The sequence below is a fragment of the Cyprinodon tularosa genome, unplaced genomic scaffold, assembly GCF_016077235.1.
Source record: "Cyprinodon tularosa strain WSP-4 unplaced genomic scaffold, ASM1607723v1 ctg447, whole genome shotgun sequence".
NCBI lineage: Eukaryota > Metazoa > Chordata > Actinopteri > Cyprinodontiformes > Cyprinodontidae > Cyprinodon > Cyprinodon tularosa.
The window spans coordinates 409,421-423,369 of record NW_024039171.1 but is presented as its reverse complement, the minus strand read 5'-3'; the positions used below and the strand labels follow the sequence as shown (position 1 = coordinate 423,369).

General features: G+C 43.7%; 1 protein-coding gene across 1 annotated transcript in view; it reads left to right on the top strand.

Moving 5' to 3' along the window:
* The window catches only part of rerg (RAS-like, estrogen-regulated, growth inhibitor), a 66,192-nt gene extending 52,537 nt beyond the window's left edge, over positions 1-13,655 (top strand). The window contains exons 4-5 of the mRNA XM_038300319.1: positions 7,293-7,366; positions 12,907-13,655. Coding sequence (XP_038156247.1) covers positions 7,293-7,366; positions 12,907-13,317 — 485 coding nt within the window. The 3' untranslated portion in view covers positions 13,318-13,655. The remainder of the gene's footprint in view (positions 1-7,292; positions 7,367-12,906) is intronic.
* Positions 13,656-13,949: the final 294 nt, after the last annotated feature.

Below are 13,949 nucleotides of genomic sequence, written 5' to 3'. Positions count from 1 at the left end.
CCGTCCCTCACTAGTGAACAAGACCCCGAGATACTTGAACTCCTCCACTTGAGACGAGGACTCTCCACCGACCTGAAGACGGGAGTCCACCAATGGACCATGGCCTCAGATTTTCCTCCCATTTCCCACAGAGAGAAATCCCTTCATACTGTATCAGACGCTTTCAAAAAAGCATCATATTTCCAAACTGTCCAAAATAAAAGTGCTTTTACAAAATACAATATCCATGAAACACAATGAGTGGATTCAGACACATCTGCTTTAGTCAAACATGAAACAGTGTGTATTAATGTAGCCGAGTCTGGCCCTTTCTCTTTACAATGGCGGTCAAACCACTTTCCTGCGCTGTAATTATATGCTGCAAAGACAAAGTGTCTCATCTGTAAGGCCCTTTTCATTTCCTGGCTGCTCGGAGCGCATGAGAGGCGCTAAACGCTTCCCTCGGCGCTCTTCTCAATCGTACGTCAGTTTATTTGGTGACATGAGGAGCATCAGAGAGCAATCGACTGCAAAAACAGGCAGCACTCAGGAAATGATTGCACTATTCTGGAGCCACATAATGATCCCAAACTTATTGCCATCATGAACTCCTTCATAAATCAACAATATGTTCCGGATATTCCCCTTTTCATTTAGATATTACAAGCATAAATTCAGTTCAGTTGATATTTCTTTGGCATGAAGTTTATTTTCCATCTATTATGTGATGTGTTGTTGTTCTGGATGCCAGCCTCATACTAAGCAGTGAAATATAAAAGGAATAATAACGGCCTCCTTGGTTTCCACAAGAGTTGGCGTCATAACCAGGAAATCCCAGCATGAGGTCCATAATGGGAATAACAGCACTGCTGGTGGGTGTCTGTTACCAATCAGACTCTGGCTGAAATTACCCATGAAGTGGATGAAACATTATTAAAGCGCCATTATGAGCACATCAGTCAGGTAGGGGGCGTGTTTGCAGACTGCCAGACCTAGAAAGTAGAGATTACTGCCAGAATGTTTGCTCTACTTCATCCATCTCAATGTGAACGCCTGCAACTATGGCGACCTATTTATCGACTACCGATTAGTTTCATGGTTATTGATGATCTGAGCTTCTTTCCTGCTCAAAATAACCTTGGATGTTCCTGCTAACAGAGGGAACCCTCAAGGCACACCGACAGAAACTCTACTACCCAGTGGGAAACAGTACGGAGTAAAAAAATAACTAATTTATTAAGGTTGTTTTACAGATCGCAGAACATTTATATTTTAAGACTCGTCACCATATGGAATGAATTTTGTTCCATTATTTTTGCAAGGAACACATTTTGTGTAAACAAGCAATCCTGAGATAAAAGTGTGAAAAGAAGTCATGAGAATAACTTTGCTCATTTTGCAGATTTTGTTTAAAATTATTATTTTAAAGGAATAGTACACCCAAAACATGATTAGCCTTCATTTTCTACTCACCCCCATGCTGAACAACACTCTGGAGTACTTTTTTGATATCTCAAATGCATCTGGAGATCTGGGAGGCTTCTTGCTGTCTGCTGACATTCAAATAATGGAGGTCTATGGTGCCCGAGGCAGAAAGGTCCATAAAAGTCCACAAAAAACGTGTCAATATTCCTCCATACTGCTCGTCCAATGTATTCCAAGTGTCCTGAGTGGGTAGCGTCCGTAATTTACTCGAAACGAAGTTTTAGAGCATAAACAGTAGTGTATAGGATTTCCTAAAAGCGCGGGCCTGCGAGTTCAGGAGTCTACGGAAACTGCGGCAGACCAAGCCAGATGAAAGTGCGCAATCAGCGTTAATGCAAGCGTAGAAGAAGAAATGTGCCGTTTACCTGTGCAAAGAAAGAAACAACGAAAGAAAAATGTCTGAGGACTTCAGTGTTGAGGAAGAGCATGAGTTCTTTGCCGAGCTGAATGCGCACTTTCATCTGGTTTGGTCTGCCGCGGTTTCCGTAGACTCGTGAACGCGCTTTTAGGAAATCCTATACACTACTGTTTATGCTCTAAAAACATTCTAAATGACTTCGTTTCGAGTAAATTATGGACGCTACCCACTCAGGACACTTGGAATACATTGGACGAGCAGTATGGAGGAATATTGACACGTTTTTTGTTGACTTTTATGGACCTTTCTGTCTCGGGCGCCATAGACCTCCATTATTTGAATGTCAGCAGACATTAAGAAGCCTCCCAGATCTCCAGATGCATTTGAGATATCAAAAAAGTACTCCAGAGTGTTGTTCAGCATGGGGGTGAGTAGAAAATGAAGGCTAATCATGTTTTGGGTGTACTATTCCTTTAAACTTATTAATGCCATATTTAGATGGAAGGAGAATTTTGGGATCACTTTAGGATCCCAAAATGCTCATATAAAAAGTTATTTCAACAATGTCTTCAGTACATTGAACCAGGTAGTAATTAAACCTTCATTTGTCAAGGAATGATGGTTTCTAAGTAGGGTCAAATTATTAAATTTTTGCGTTAACAGTTCTTTTTTCCTTAAGTCTGTTTAATCAAAAAAGAATATTGAACTTCAATATAAAACAGGCCTTTTATTCAGTCTTTATTGTTGGTAGCAGTGTTTGTAATATTTCCCAGCGCTCCTCCCCTCCTCCATGTTTGTGTTCTTTGCTGCCACCAGCAGAAACTACCATGAGTAAATAAAACGCTGCATCGTTTCCAACTAGGTCTTATTTAAAGCATCAGAGCAGAGGGCGGCTGCACTCAGGAATGAAGACTGTTGCATTATTGGAATGATTATTGCTTTCTGCCTGTTGAATGTTTGCTGCCTCTGCTCTGTTCTGACGTCACCAAAGCAGCTGTGTCCTGCATTATGCTGTATCTCACAGTTAGGGGGGACTTTAGTAAAAGGGAAGCAGAGTGGATCGTGAACAGGCTGAGGATAGTTTAAAGCCTCAGAGAGGAGGCTGGTGTACTTTATCAACAGCTTGGACTGTGGGTCATTTCATTAACTGCTGCCTGGAGTGACGCTTCTATGTTTGCCTTCTATACATCCCACCTTCCGCATATCTTTTTAGTTCTAACAATCGGAGGCATTTCCATTATAAAGAGCAACAGAACAGCAGGCAGGGATGAATTAGCTGCCCCTGAACCCAACAGATTCCTCTCCCAGCTCTCAGTGGCATTTCATTAACGTCAGAAGGACGCAGTCTATCCCTAGGAGGAGCGCTGCCACCTGGCAACCACCAGGGGGTGGAAGCACAGTCTGCCATTCAAAACATGGCATCAATTGGACATTATATTTCTTATAAATGTGCACAGAATATACCTTTAAAATGAAAACCTAAATAGATCTTTTCTTTCATGCACATCAGCCATTTAGATTGCAACAAAAGATTGTTTTTGAGCATTGAGGCGAAGGCCTTCTCAGATTTGCAGAGCATGATTTGAAAAAAAACAACAAATATCCAGTGAGCGGAAGTTCATGTCAGAGGTTAGAGGAGATTTGGCAGACTAGTTCAGGGTTTTAAAAAGGCAAATATAACTCAAATAAGCACTAATTACAAACAAGGAATGCAGAACTGCATTGAAAGTAACGTCTGATTAATTTATTTATATTTATGGAACAGATTTTTAAAAGGGATCTATGACTAGTTGATGTCGGCCTAAATACAGTAGCAGCCTTTCAAAATGGCCCAACGTCAGCCCTACATCAGCCCTACTCCAGACCAACATTAACCCTACGCCAGCTCAACGCCAGTCCAACGCCTGCCCAACATCAGCCCAACGCCAGCCCAACTCCAGACCAACATCAACCCTACGCCAGCCCAACGCCAGCCCGAAGTCAGCCCAACGCCAGCCCTACGCCAGCCCAACACCAGCCCAACACCAGCCCTACATTAGCCCAACGTCAGCCCAACGCCAGCCCAACGCCAGCCCTACATTAGCCCAACGTCAGCCCAACGCCAGCCCAACGCCAGCCCTACATTATCCCAACATTAGCCCAACACCAGCCCTACATTAGCCCAACGTCAGCCCAACGCCAGCCCAACATTAGCCCAACGCCAGCCCTACGCCAGCCCTACATTAGCCCAACGTCAGCCCAACGCCAGCCCAACATTAGCCCAACGTCAGCCCTACGCCAGCCCAACATTAGCCCAACGCCAGCCCTACGCCAGCCCTACATTAGCCCAACGTCAGTCCAACGCCAGCCCTACATTAGCCCAACGTCAGCCCAACGCCAGCCCAACATTAGCCCAACGCCAGCCCTACGCCAGCCCTACATTAGCCCAACGTCAGCCCAACGCCAGCCCAACATTAGCCCAACGCCAGCCCTACATTAGCCCAACGTCAGCCCTACGCCAGCCCTACATTAGCCCAACGTCAGCCCTACGCCAGCCCTACATTAGCCCAACGTCAGCCCTACGCCAGCCCTACATTAGCTCAACGTCAGCCCTACATTAGCCCAACGTCAGCCCTACATTAGCCCAACGTCAGCCCTACATTAGCCCAACGTCAGCCCTATGCCAGCCCTACATTAGCCCAATGTCAGCTCTACGCCAGCCCTACATTAGCTCAATGTCAGCCCTACGCCATCCCTACATTAGCCCGTCAGCCCGACACCAGCCCAACTCCAGCCCAATGCCAGCCCTACGCCAGCCCAACATTAGCCCAACACCAGCCCTACATTAGCCCAACGTCAGCCCAACGCCAGCCCTACATTAGCCCAACGTCAGCCCAACGGCAGCCCTATGCCAGCCCAACATTAGCCCAACGTCAGCCCTATGCCAGCCCTACATTAGCCCAACGTCAGCCCGACACCAGCCCAACATCAGCCCAAACCCAGCCCTACGCCAGGCCAACACCAGCCCTACATTAGCCCAACGTCAGCCCGAAGTCAGCCCAACTCCAGCCCAATGCCAGCCCTACGCCAGCCCAACATTAGCCCCACAACAGCCCTACGCCAGCCCTACATTAGCCCAACGTCAGCCCAACGCCAGCCCTACATTAGCCCAACGTCAGCCCAACATTAGCCCAACGTCAGCCCAACGCCAGCCCTACATTAGCCCAACGTCAGCCCTATGCCAGCCCTACATTAGCCCAACGTCAGCCCAACGCCAGCCCAACATTAGCCCAACACCAGCCCTACGCCAGCCCTACATTAGCCCAACGTCAGCCCTACGCCAGCCCTACATTAGCCCAACGTCAGCCCTACATTAGCCCAACGTCAGCCCTACATTAGCCCAACGTCAGCCCTACGCCAGCCCTACATTAGCCCAATGTCAGCTCTACGCCAGCCCTACATTAGCTCAATGTCAGCCCTACGCCAGCCCTACATTAGCCCGTCAGCCCGACACCAGCCCAACTCCAGCCCAATGCCAGCCCTACGCCAGCCCAACATTAGCCCAACACCAGCCCTACATTAGCCCAACGTCAGCCCAACGCCAGCCCTACATTAGCCCAACGTCAGCCCAACGCCAGCCCTATGCCAGCCCAACATTAGCCCAACGTCAGCCCTATGCCAGCCCTACATTAGCCCAACGTCAGCCCGACACCAGCCCAACATCAGCCCAAACCCAGCCCTACGCCAGGCCAACACCAGCCCTACATTAGCCCAACGTCAGCCCGAAGTCAGCCCAACTCCAGCCCAATGCCAGCCCTACGCCAGCCCAACATTAGCCCCACAACAGCTTTACGCCAGCCCTACATTAGCCCAACGTCAGCCCAACGCCAGCCCTACATTAGCCCAACGTCAGCCCAACGCCAGCCCTACATTAGCCCAACGTCAGCCCTATGCCAGCCCTACATTAGCCCAACGTCAGCCCAACGCCAGCCCAACATTAGCCCAACACCAGCCCTACATTAGCCCAACGTCAACCCTACGCCAGCCCTACATTAGCCCAACGTCAGCCCTACGCCAGCCCTACATTAGCCCTACGCCAGCCCAACGTCAGCCCTACGCCAGCCCTACATTAGCCCAACGTCTGCCCTACACCAGCCCTACATTAGCCCTACGCCAGCCCAACATTAGCCCAACGTCAGCCCGACACCAGCCCAACATCAGCCCAAACCCAGCCCTACGCCAGGCCAACACCAGCCCTACATTAGCCCAACGTCAGCCCTACGCCAGCCCTACATTAGCCCATCGTCAGCCCGACACCAGCCCTACTCCAGCCCAACATCAGCCCAAAGCCAGCCCTACGCCAGGCCAACTCCAGCCCAACATCAGCCCAACGCCAGCCCTACATTAGCCCAACGTCAGCCCGACGGCAGCCCTACGCTAGCCCTACATTGGCCCAACGCCAGCCCAACGGCAGCCGAATCCCCTCCAACTTCCAGCCACTGGCCTTCTCATATTGTTTTACTCTGACTCCACCCTCCTCCTGACTGAATTACAGGGTCTGACCAGGAGGTGGCGCTTCTCTATCTTAGTGTTCAAAAATTATGACAAAGAATATTTTAGATGTATATAAATTAATTGTAGGGATCAGCCAAGGGCCCATCAAGGAAAGCTGGGAAATTTTAAATGGCTACTACTGTATGTCGTAATTTCTTTATTACCTTGAAAATAAATCACCATTTGGGGAAAAAAAAAAAACTCATAATAACTAAAAACTTTATATTTCCTTTGTTATATTTTTTAACCATGGAGGTAGCAGTTTTTTTTCACCTGAGCAATGCATGCTGGGTAAACGATGTGATCAATTCTTATTGGACTGAAAGCAACTCAGGAAGGCTAACATTAGCAGAGCATCATTACCTTTTGTTATTTCTACATTCTTATCGATTTCAACGCGTTTCGGTTTAAACTGAAAAAAAATTTAACTTTATTCATTGCAGTTTTAGCTGAACAGAGCTAGCGCTACGGGACCTACCATACGTCATTTACCCAGAATTCACTGCAGTTTAAACCACATAGAGACGTCTGTGTGACATTTAAATTCATGAAAACTAAACAGCTTACTGTATTTTTTGGAATTCAATATTTCTCAAATAAATTCTATTGTTAAAACAAACCATGGATCCCTTTAAGAATCAATTATCTGCTTTTGTCCTGATTTTTGCTTAATTAACGGGACATTCTTTGAGCTAAATTACTCCTGTATCCATGAATGATGCAGATCCCTTTTAACTGAGAATGTTTATTTTTATTAATTTAAATTAAAGCCATTTTTCCTCCACTTTACGTTAACTTTACCAAATGCACCAACTTAGAAACTCAACAAGGCCAAGTTTCTCTCCCACATTAGAAATTTGTCACCATCATCAACCAATGAATCAGAACTGAATTTATAAAATATAAACTGCCTGGTTTCCTTTTTTGTCTCTCACAGAATCGACGTATCGACATCAAGCCAACATTGATGATGAAGTTGTCACCATGGAGATCCTGGACACTGCAGGCCAGGTGGGATAAATGATCAACCGGATGCTAAGATGCAGAACAGGGTGACGTAACTCCAGGAATAGTTTCACCCTGCATGTTTTGCACTCCTACACAGGCAAAGATATACGGCTTTCATGCTGCTGCTTTTATTTAAAAAAAGATCTTCTGGAACACGAAAGAGCATCTGACCCCTACCTGATCTGATTAGCTTTGGCTGTAATAACGGCTGATTGGATAATTGCTCCAGCATCCTCTCCAATCAAATCCATTCACTGAAATGATTCAAACTGGGGCCCGTGGGCCAGAATGACGCAGATTAGCTCAGCATGATGAAGTTCTGATGATTTTATGCAGTTATTGACATGAATGTTATGGTAATGTTGGGCTTAATGTATTTAGACTGTCTTTTCCGGAGGTTATTTGACTATCCAACATACAAATGCAATGATTTAAAACTTTTATACATACATTTCCACTAATAAATGGATTCTTAGCCTAAAGAAGATCCGACTGGACCATGTAATATTTTATCACTCCCCTTTAAAGAATTGATTGGTTTTTAATCAAAAATTTTATTTGATTTTAAAATATCTTTAAGTTGAAAGTCTGGGCCTTTAAGAAGCCATTCTAGAAATATAATATTAATCAACTTTATCTGTTACAAAGTTTGTCAGCTTGAGTGGAGGCTTGAAGGACCCAAATGTAGAAACAGAAGCTGAGGTGGTTTCTAGCAGATTTAACAACAAAAAGGTGGAAACTGGAGGAAAAATCCAAAAATTACAAAATATAGAATCAGCTAAATACTGAAAGGCATCAGGGAAAAGGAACATGAGGAGCCAAGAAACGACAAGGAACCAGAAAAGTGTGAATGAACAGGAGGAGTATATATGGGAGACGGAAACAATGGGAGGACTAATTAGCAGACGAGGAGCAGGTGTAGAAAGAACAGTCTAGAAGGGAGCTGAGAGAAAGAGACTGATAAGAGGGCAGCAGAGGGTAAACAAGAAATATGCAATCATTCAAATACATACAGAAACTACTAGAACACAAAATGGAAATAAAACAGACTTAAACAGAATCATGACAAAGTTGCGTCTCTAAGGTTTGGGATTATGGTCTGAAAAACACAGAGTTGAGTTCAGTTTCAGCCATCGTATGAAAACTAAAACCTTCAGATTTAAAGGGCCATAGTTACCAACATGCATAAAAACACCCAAAAACATTAGATCCTGATAAAACATGGTTATATACACAGGTAAAAGCCAGTAAAGCGTCTCACCGGGGCTAAGGAAACAAAGAGCTGGACTGCTGCTGAGTGGTCCAAAGTCATGTTTTCTGACCAAAGCAAAGTTTGCATTTCCTTTGGAAATCGAGGTCCCAGAATCTGGAGGTAAACCGGAGAGGCACAGGATCCACGTTGCCTGAAGTCTAGTGTAAAGTTTCCACCATCAGCGATGGTTTGGGGTGCCATGTCATCTGCTGGTGTCGGCCCATCTGTTTCCTGAGATCCAGGGTCAACGCAGCCGTCTACCTGCAAGTTTTAGAGCACTTCATGCTTCCTGCTGCTGACCTGCTCTATGGAGATGGAGATTTCAGGTTCCAACAGGACTTGGCGCCTGCACACAGCGCATCTACCCATGCCTGGTTTACGGACCATGGTATTTCTGTTCTAAATTGGCCAGCCAACTCCCCTGACCTTAGCCCCATAGAAAATCTGTGGGGTATTGTGAAAAGGAAGATGCAGAATGCCAGACCCAAAAACGCAGAAGAGTTGAAGGCCACTATCAGAGCAACCTGGGCTCTCATAACACCTGAGCAGTGCCAGAAACTCATCCACTCCATGCCACGCCGCATTAATGCAGTAATTGAGGCAAAAGGAGCTCCAACCAAGTGTTGAGTATTGTACATGCTCATATTTTTCATTTTCATACTTTTCAGTTGGCCTAAAAAATCCCTTTTTTGTATTAGCCTTCAGTAATATTCTAATTTTGTGACACACAGAATTTTGGATTTTCATTTGTTGCCACTTCAAATCATCAAAATTATATGAAATAAACATTTGAATGCATCAGTCTGTGAGCAATGAATAAATATAATGTACAAGTTACACCTTTTGAATGCAATTACTGAAATAAATCAAGTTTTTCAAAATATTCTAATTTACTGGCTTTTACCTGTAATCCAGGCGTCCATCTTGATATTGTTTAGTCCCTGTCCCTTTTTGAGCCTCAATAGAATTCCATCAGTGGGCCAAATATGCAGACTATGACATCGCGTCATGATAAATCAACACCTCGGCGTTGGTCTAAGACCAGCCAATGATTATTAAATAGACTGTAGAGACCGAAGGTTGAGTGATAGCGGAACGTTGGGCCGTCACGCCCCTCCCTGCAGATTAGGAGGGAACCCAAAGATGTTTATACTTTACGCCGCTATGGGTTTCATTATCCTCTAAAAACGCACAACATAACCAGTGGAAATGTAGTAAAATTAGGAGAAAGAATTGACGTCACGCATCCAAAATGGCAGCGCGCCTCATGGCAAAGCATCTTGATGATTTGTTTGTGTGTTTTTAGAAATGAACAGATTGCTATAAACAAAGGTGATCTTACAGGTGAAGATGGGGAATGCAGTACGGGTCTGCTGATATTTTATTAAATAGAAAGCTGATGGCTTTACATACTCTGGGTTGTTTTTGTAGATTCCCTCTACATGTGATGGAAACAAATCAAAATCCTTCTTTCTAAACAGGTGAAAGCTGAAATCTGAGCCCCTCCCCCCCTGTTCAATGTTGTTTTTTCTTTCTTAACATAGATGGCTTCCTTAACGCCCCTCTCAAACCACCTGTCTTCTTTGTCCAAAATGGGAACTTTCTGGTCCTCCAAAGAATGTCCTTTGTCCATCAGGTGTAGATGGACAGCAGAGTCTTGTCCAGAGGAGGGCGCATTTAGTCTTAAAATATTTTCTTTTTTAATTAAGAAGTTTTTCAAAGTTTTATCTGTGGATTTTTTCCACCAACAGCCTCGTTCTTTGCTTGATAGATTAACGGTAGCAAACCGTCTCCATCCATTTAAGCTGAACCTTTAGATCCAGCCAAACTGCAGACTCCATGTGGGTCTAAGTGTCCTGAAGTGCTCTATGAGGCAGACTGAGTTTTAGAAGAAGTGTTGGTTGGATGTGGAAGTGAAGAGCCCTTTGGGATGCTAATTTCCTGCAGCAGGAGTGTGGCCGCGCTCAGATTGGGAGGGGAGGTTTTGTGTAAGTCAGCAGGCAGCAGATAAATATGCTGCAGCGCTGCGTAGGTGTTCTGCTGGAGGCTGAGTTCCCCTGCGACACTTCATCCCAGTCATCCCTCTCTCATTACACTGAGGGCTATTTTCAGCAGGCATTAAGATGGACGCCTGGATGTCAGGCCACTGGTTTTATCACAGCCTTGTGCAGGTGGATTCCTCCTGAAACATCATAAATTCCCCGTTCAAAGGAGAGTCAGACTCACAAGCTCTGCTTTAAAAGGAACGGGCAACTTTTCTTAAAATATTTACATTGCTAAGATTGTTTTTGGGGCTTTTAAAGATTGCTGGTTAAAACCTGGTTATTTATTGATGTCATAAAGTATTTTTTTTACTATTACAAATTGCGTCTGTGTTTTTCTCTTCTTACTTTAATGTTCACATCAAGAACATTTTCAGTATCAAGCAAAGATAACCTGAACACACAAAATATTTATTGTAATTCTGATTTCATTAAGGAGGACCAAATGATCTTAACCAGCATTTCCTATGAGAAACATAATTCAGCTCCATGTTAGTTCATAAATTAACCAAATATAGTTTTATTCATATTAATTTCAGTCACCCCAGGAAGCCTCTCAAGGTCCAGAACTGTAAGATCTAGAAATTATTCTGTTAGAACCCATCTGACAACATGAAGTAGGCTAAAAAATAAACGTAAACCACACTTACAACTATTTGGAAATGTTTAAAAAAGCTTAAAGTTAAATCAGCTGTTATTAAAGCCTTGGGAGGGTCTAGCCTGCTTTATCAAAGAGTGATGGCGGAGCGAGTCACGGTGCTGAACGCAGCAGCTGGAACGGGTCCCTGGGTCCAACAGAGCCTCCATTAAATTTAATTTAATTTTCATTTCAGTTTATTTCTATAGCTCCAATTTTAATCATGTCATGTCAGAGATGGATAAACCAGGTCAGCCAGTCAGACTGATTAAAAGTTTTCTTCCTAAGGAAAACCAGCTGATAACATCTGGTTTCTGAGGAAAACTTCCCTTTTAACAGGAACCGTCTGCAGAGTCAGGCTCTAGCTTCTTCTGAGTGTGAATGGGGTGACAGGAGACAGAAGCAGACATACCAGAGGAACATAGTAGCACTGATCTATATATACTTTTAATGTTAGAAAAGGTAACTGCAAATTAACTCAATTCAATTCAGTTTATGTATATAGCACAAATTCACAACACCTGTCATCTCAAGGCACATTACAGTGGCTCTGGTTAAGAAAGGAACGGTTCAGCAGACAAGCTCTGTGCAAGTTTTTATATTTTATATTTCTTTTAAAGAGAGCACATCAAGTTAGTCATAGTAAAAGCTGAGCTATACATTCAGGAGAGAAACGGGACTAAACACTGGAAGGAAAGCCCAACTCTATCATCTGTAAACACTACCTCACTGATCAAAAGGGCCCAGAAGCGCTTGTATTTAGGGCTGCACGATATTGGGATTTTGGCCGATATCCGATATGCCGATATTTTAAAACTCATGTAGCCGATAACCGATATCGATACCGATGTTAAAGCTGGACAAAAATAAGTAGTCATTGAAAATAGCAGTTTTATTATCCATTTCTGACACTTTGAAAAATAATAAACTCAAATATATTTTCATATGCTGATATCAAATTGATTTTTAAAAACGCGGTATCGATCTATTTTACTTTCAAAATCTGGTGAAATTTCATCGTTCTGTTACAAACTCTCGTGATATTTTGCAAATTCTTGTGAGATTTTGTTAGTAAAATAGATCGATACCGCGTCAATATATCAACATATAAAAATATGTCAAAATTTCGTGAATTTTCGGGGGATTTCGTAGCATAACGATGACATATAGCAATATTTCATTAGTAAAAGAGATTGATATGGTGTTTTTAAATGGCAATATATCAGCATATGACGATATTGGGATATTTTAATGTATCGATATTTTTTCCCTCGTCTTTAGAAGTTTTTAAGTCTGTAAAAAAGAAGTTTTTGAGGAAGAAGGGCCGATTATATCGTGCATCCCTACTTGTATTCATAATATTCTTTTAGAAAGACTTGAATATTTTGTTGGAATTAAAGGAACAGCTCTAGACTGGTTTAAATCTGATCTATCTGATCGATTTCAGTTTGTTCACGTTAATGACAGATCTTTCTCATGCTCAAAGGTTACCTGTGGAGTACCACAGGGATCAGTGCTAGGACCAATTCTCTTTACTTTATACATGCTCCCAATCGGTAGAATTATTAGACAGCATGGGATTAATTTCCACTGTTATGCTGATTCTTCACAGGAGGACATTCAGCAGAAGGAAGGTCACATGCGTTGGGGTGACGGGTTCGTCATCGTCTATGACATCACAGATCGTGGTAGCTTTGAAGAGGTGGCCCCGCTTCGATCCCTCCTAGAGGATGTGAAGAAACCCAAGAACGTTCCTTTAGTTCTGGTCGGGAACAAGTCGGACCTGGACCACGTCCGTCAGGTCCCCACGGAGGAAGGGGAACGTTTGGCAGCGGAGATGGCATGTGCCTTCTACGAGTGTTCGGCCTGCGCCGACGAGGGCGGCTTAGTGGCCGAAGCTTTTCACGAGCTATGCAGGGAGGTGAGACGCCGCAAGGCCGTTCAGGGCAAGGCCCGGCGCCGCAGCTCCACCACGCACGTCAAACAAGCCATCAACAAGATGCTGACCAAGATCAGCAGCTAGGGCAGAGCCCTGCTGAAGACCAGAGACCACAGGAAAATATGTGTATTTTTTCTCATGGAAATAACTGGGGACCGTTATGGTTGAAAAATGATTTCCACTGAAGAAATCCAACAGCTCTGCAAGAACTTTACTTTGGAGGAGCAAGAAAAGCACCTCTTGATATTCTCTTATTTAAACATATAAATTGCTTCACTCTAAAATACCTTTGTGCATGGAGACATGTTAACGAGAAATAGAAGTTATTTGTCTAAAATGAAAATGAGCCGGTTTGGGATATTGCCGGTACGACCAGAAACGGGACCAAATGACAGACTGAAAAAAATGTTTTTTTTTTTTTTTGTTTTTTTTTTTACTGAATAGCTCGTTACTCCTACTTTAAACCAAAAAAGTTTGGGTCAGCTAAAATTTTATTAAATAGAACCAAGAGAAATGTGTTCCATCTAACCGGCAGTGCACAGCGTCAGTCGGAACGATTTAATCTGAAATAAAAACCTGGAAACACAATTAAAACTCGTCTGAACTGCCTGATGGAAACATTTAGCGGTTGACAAGTTGGGAATTCTGGCTTTTATCCATCAAAATTCCCTTTTATATTCTTTTCAAAGTATTTCATAAGTTAAATTTATGAAACT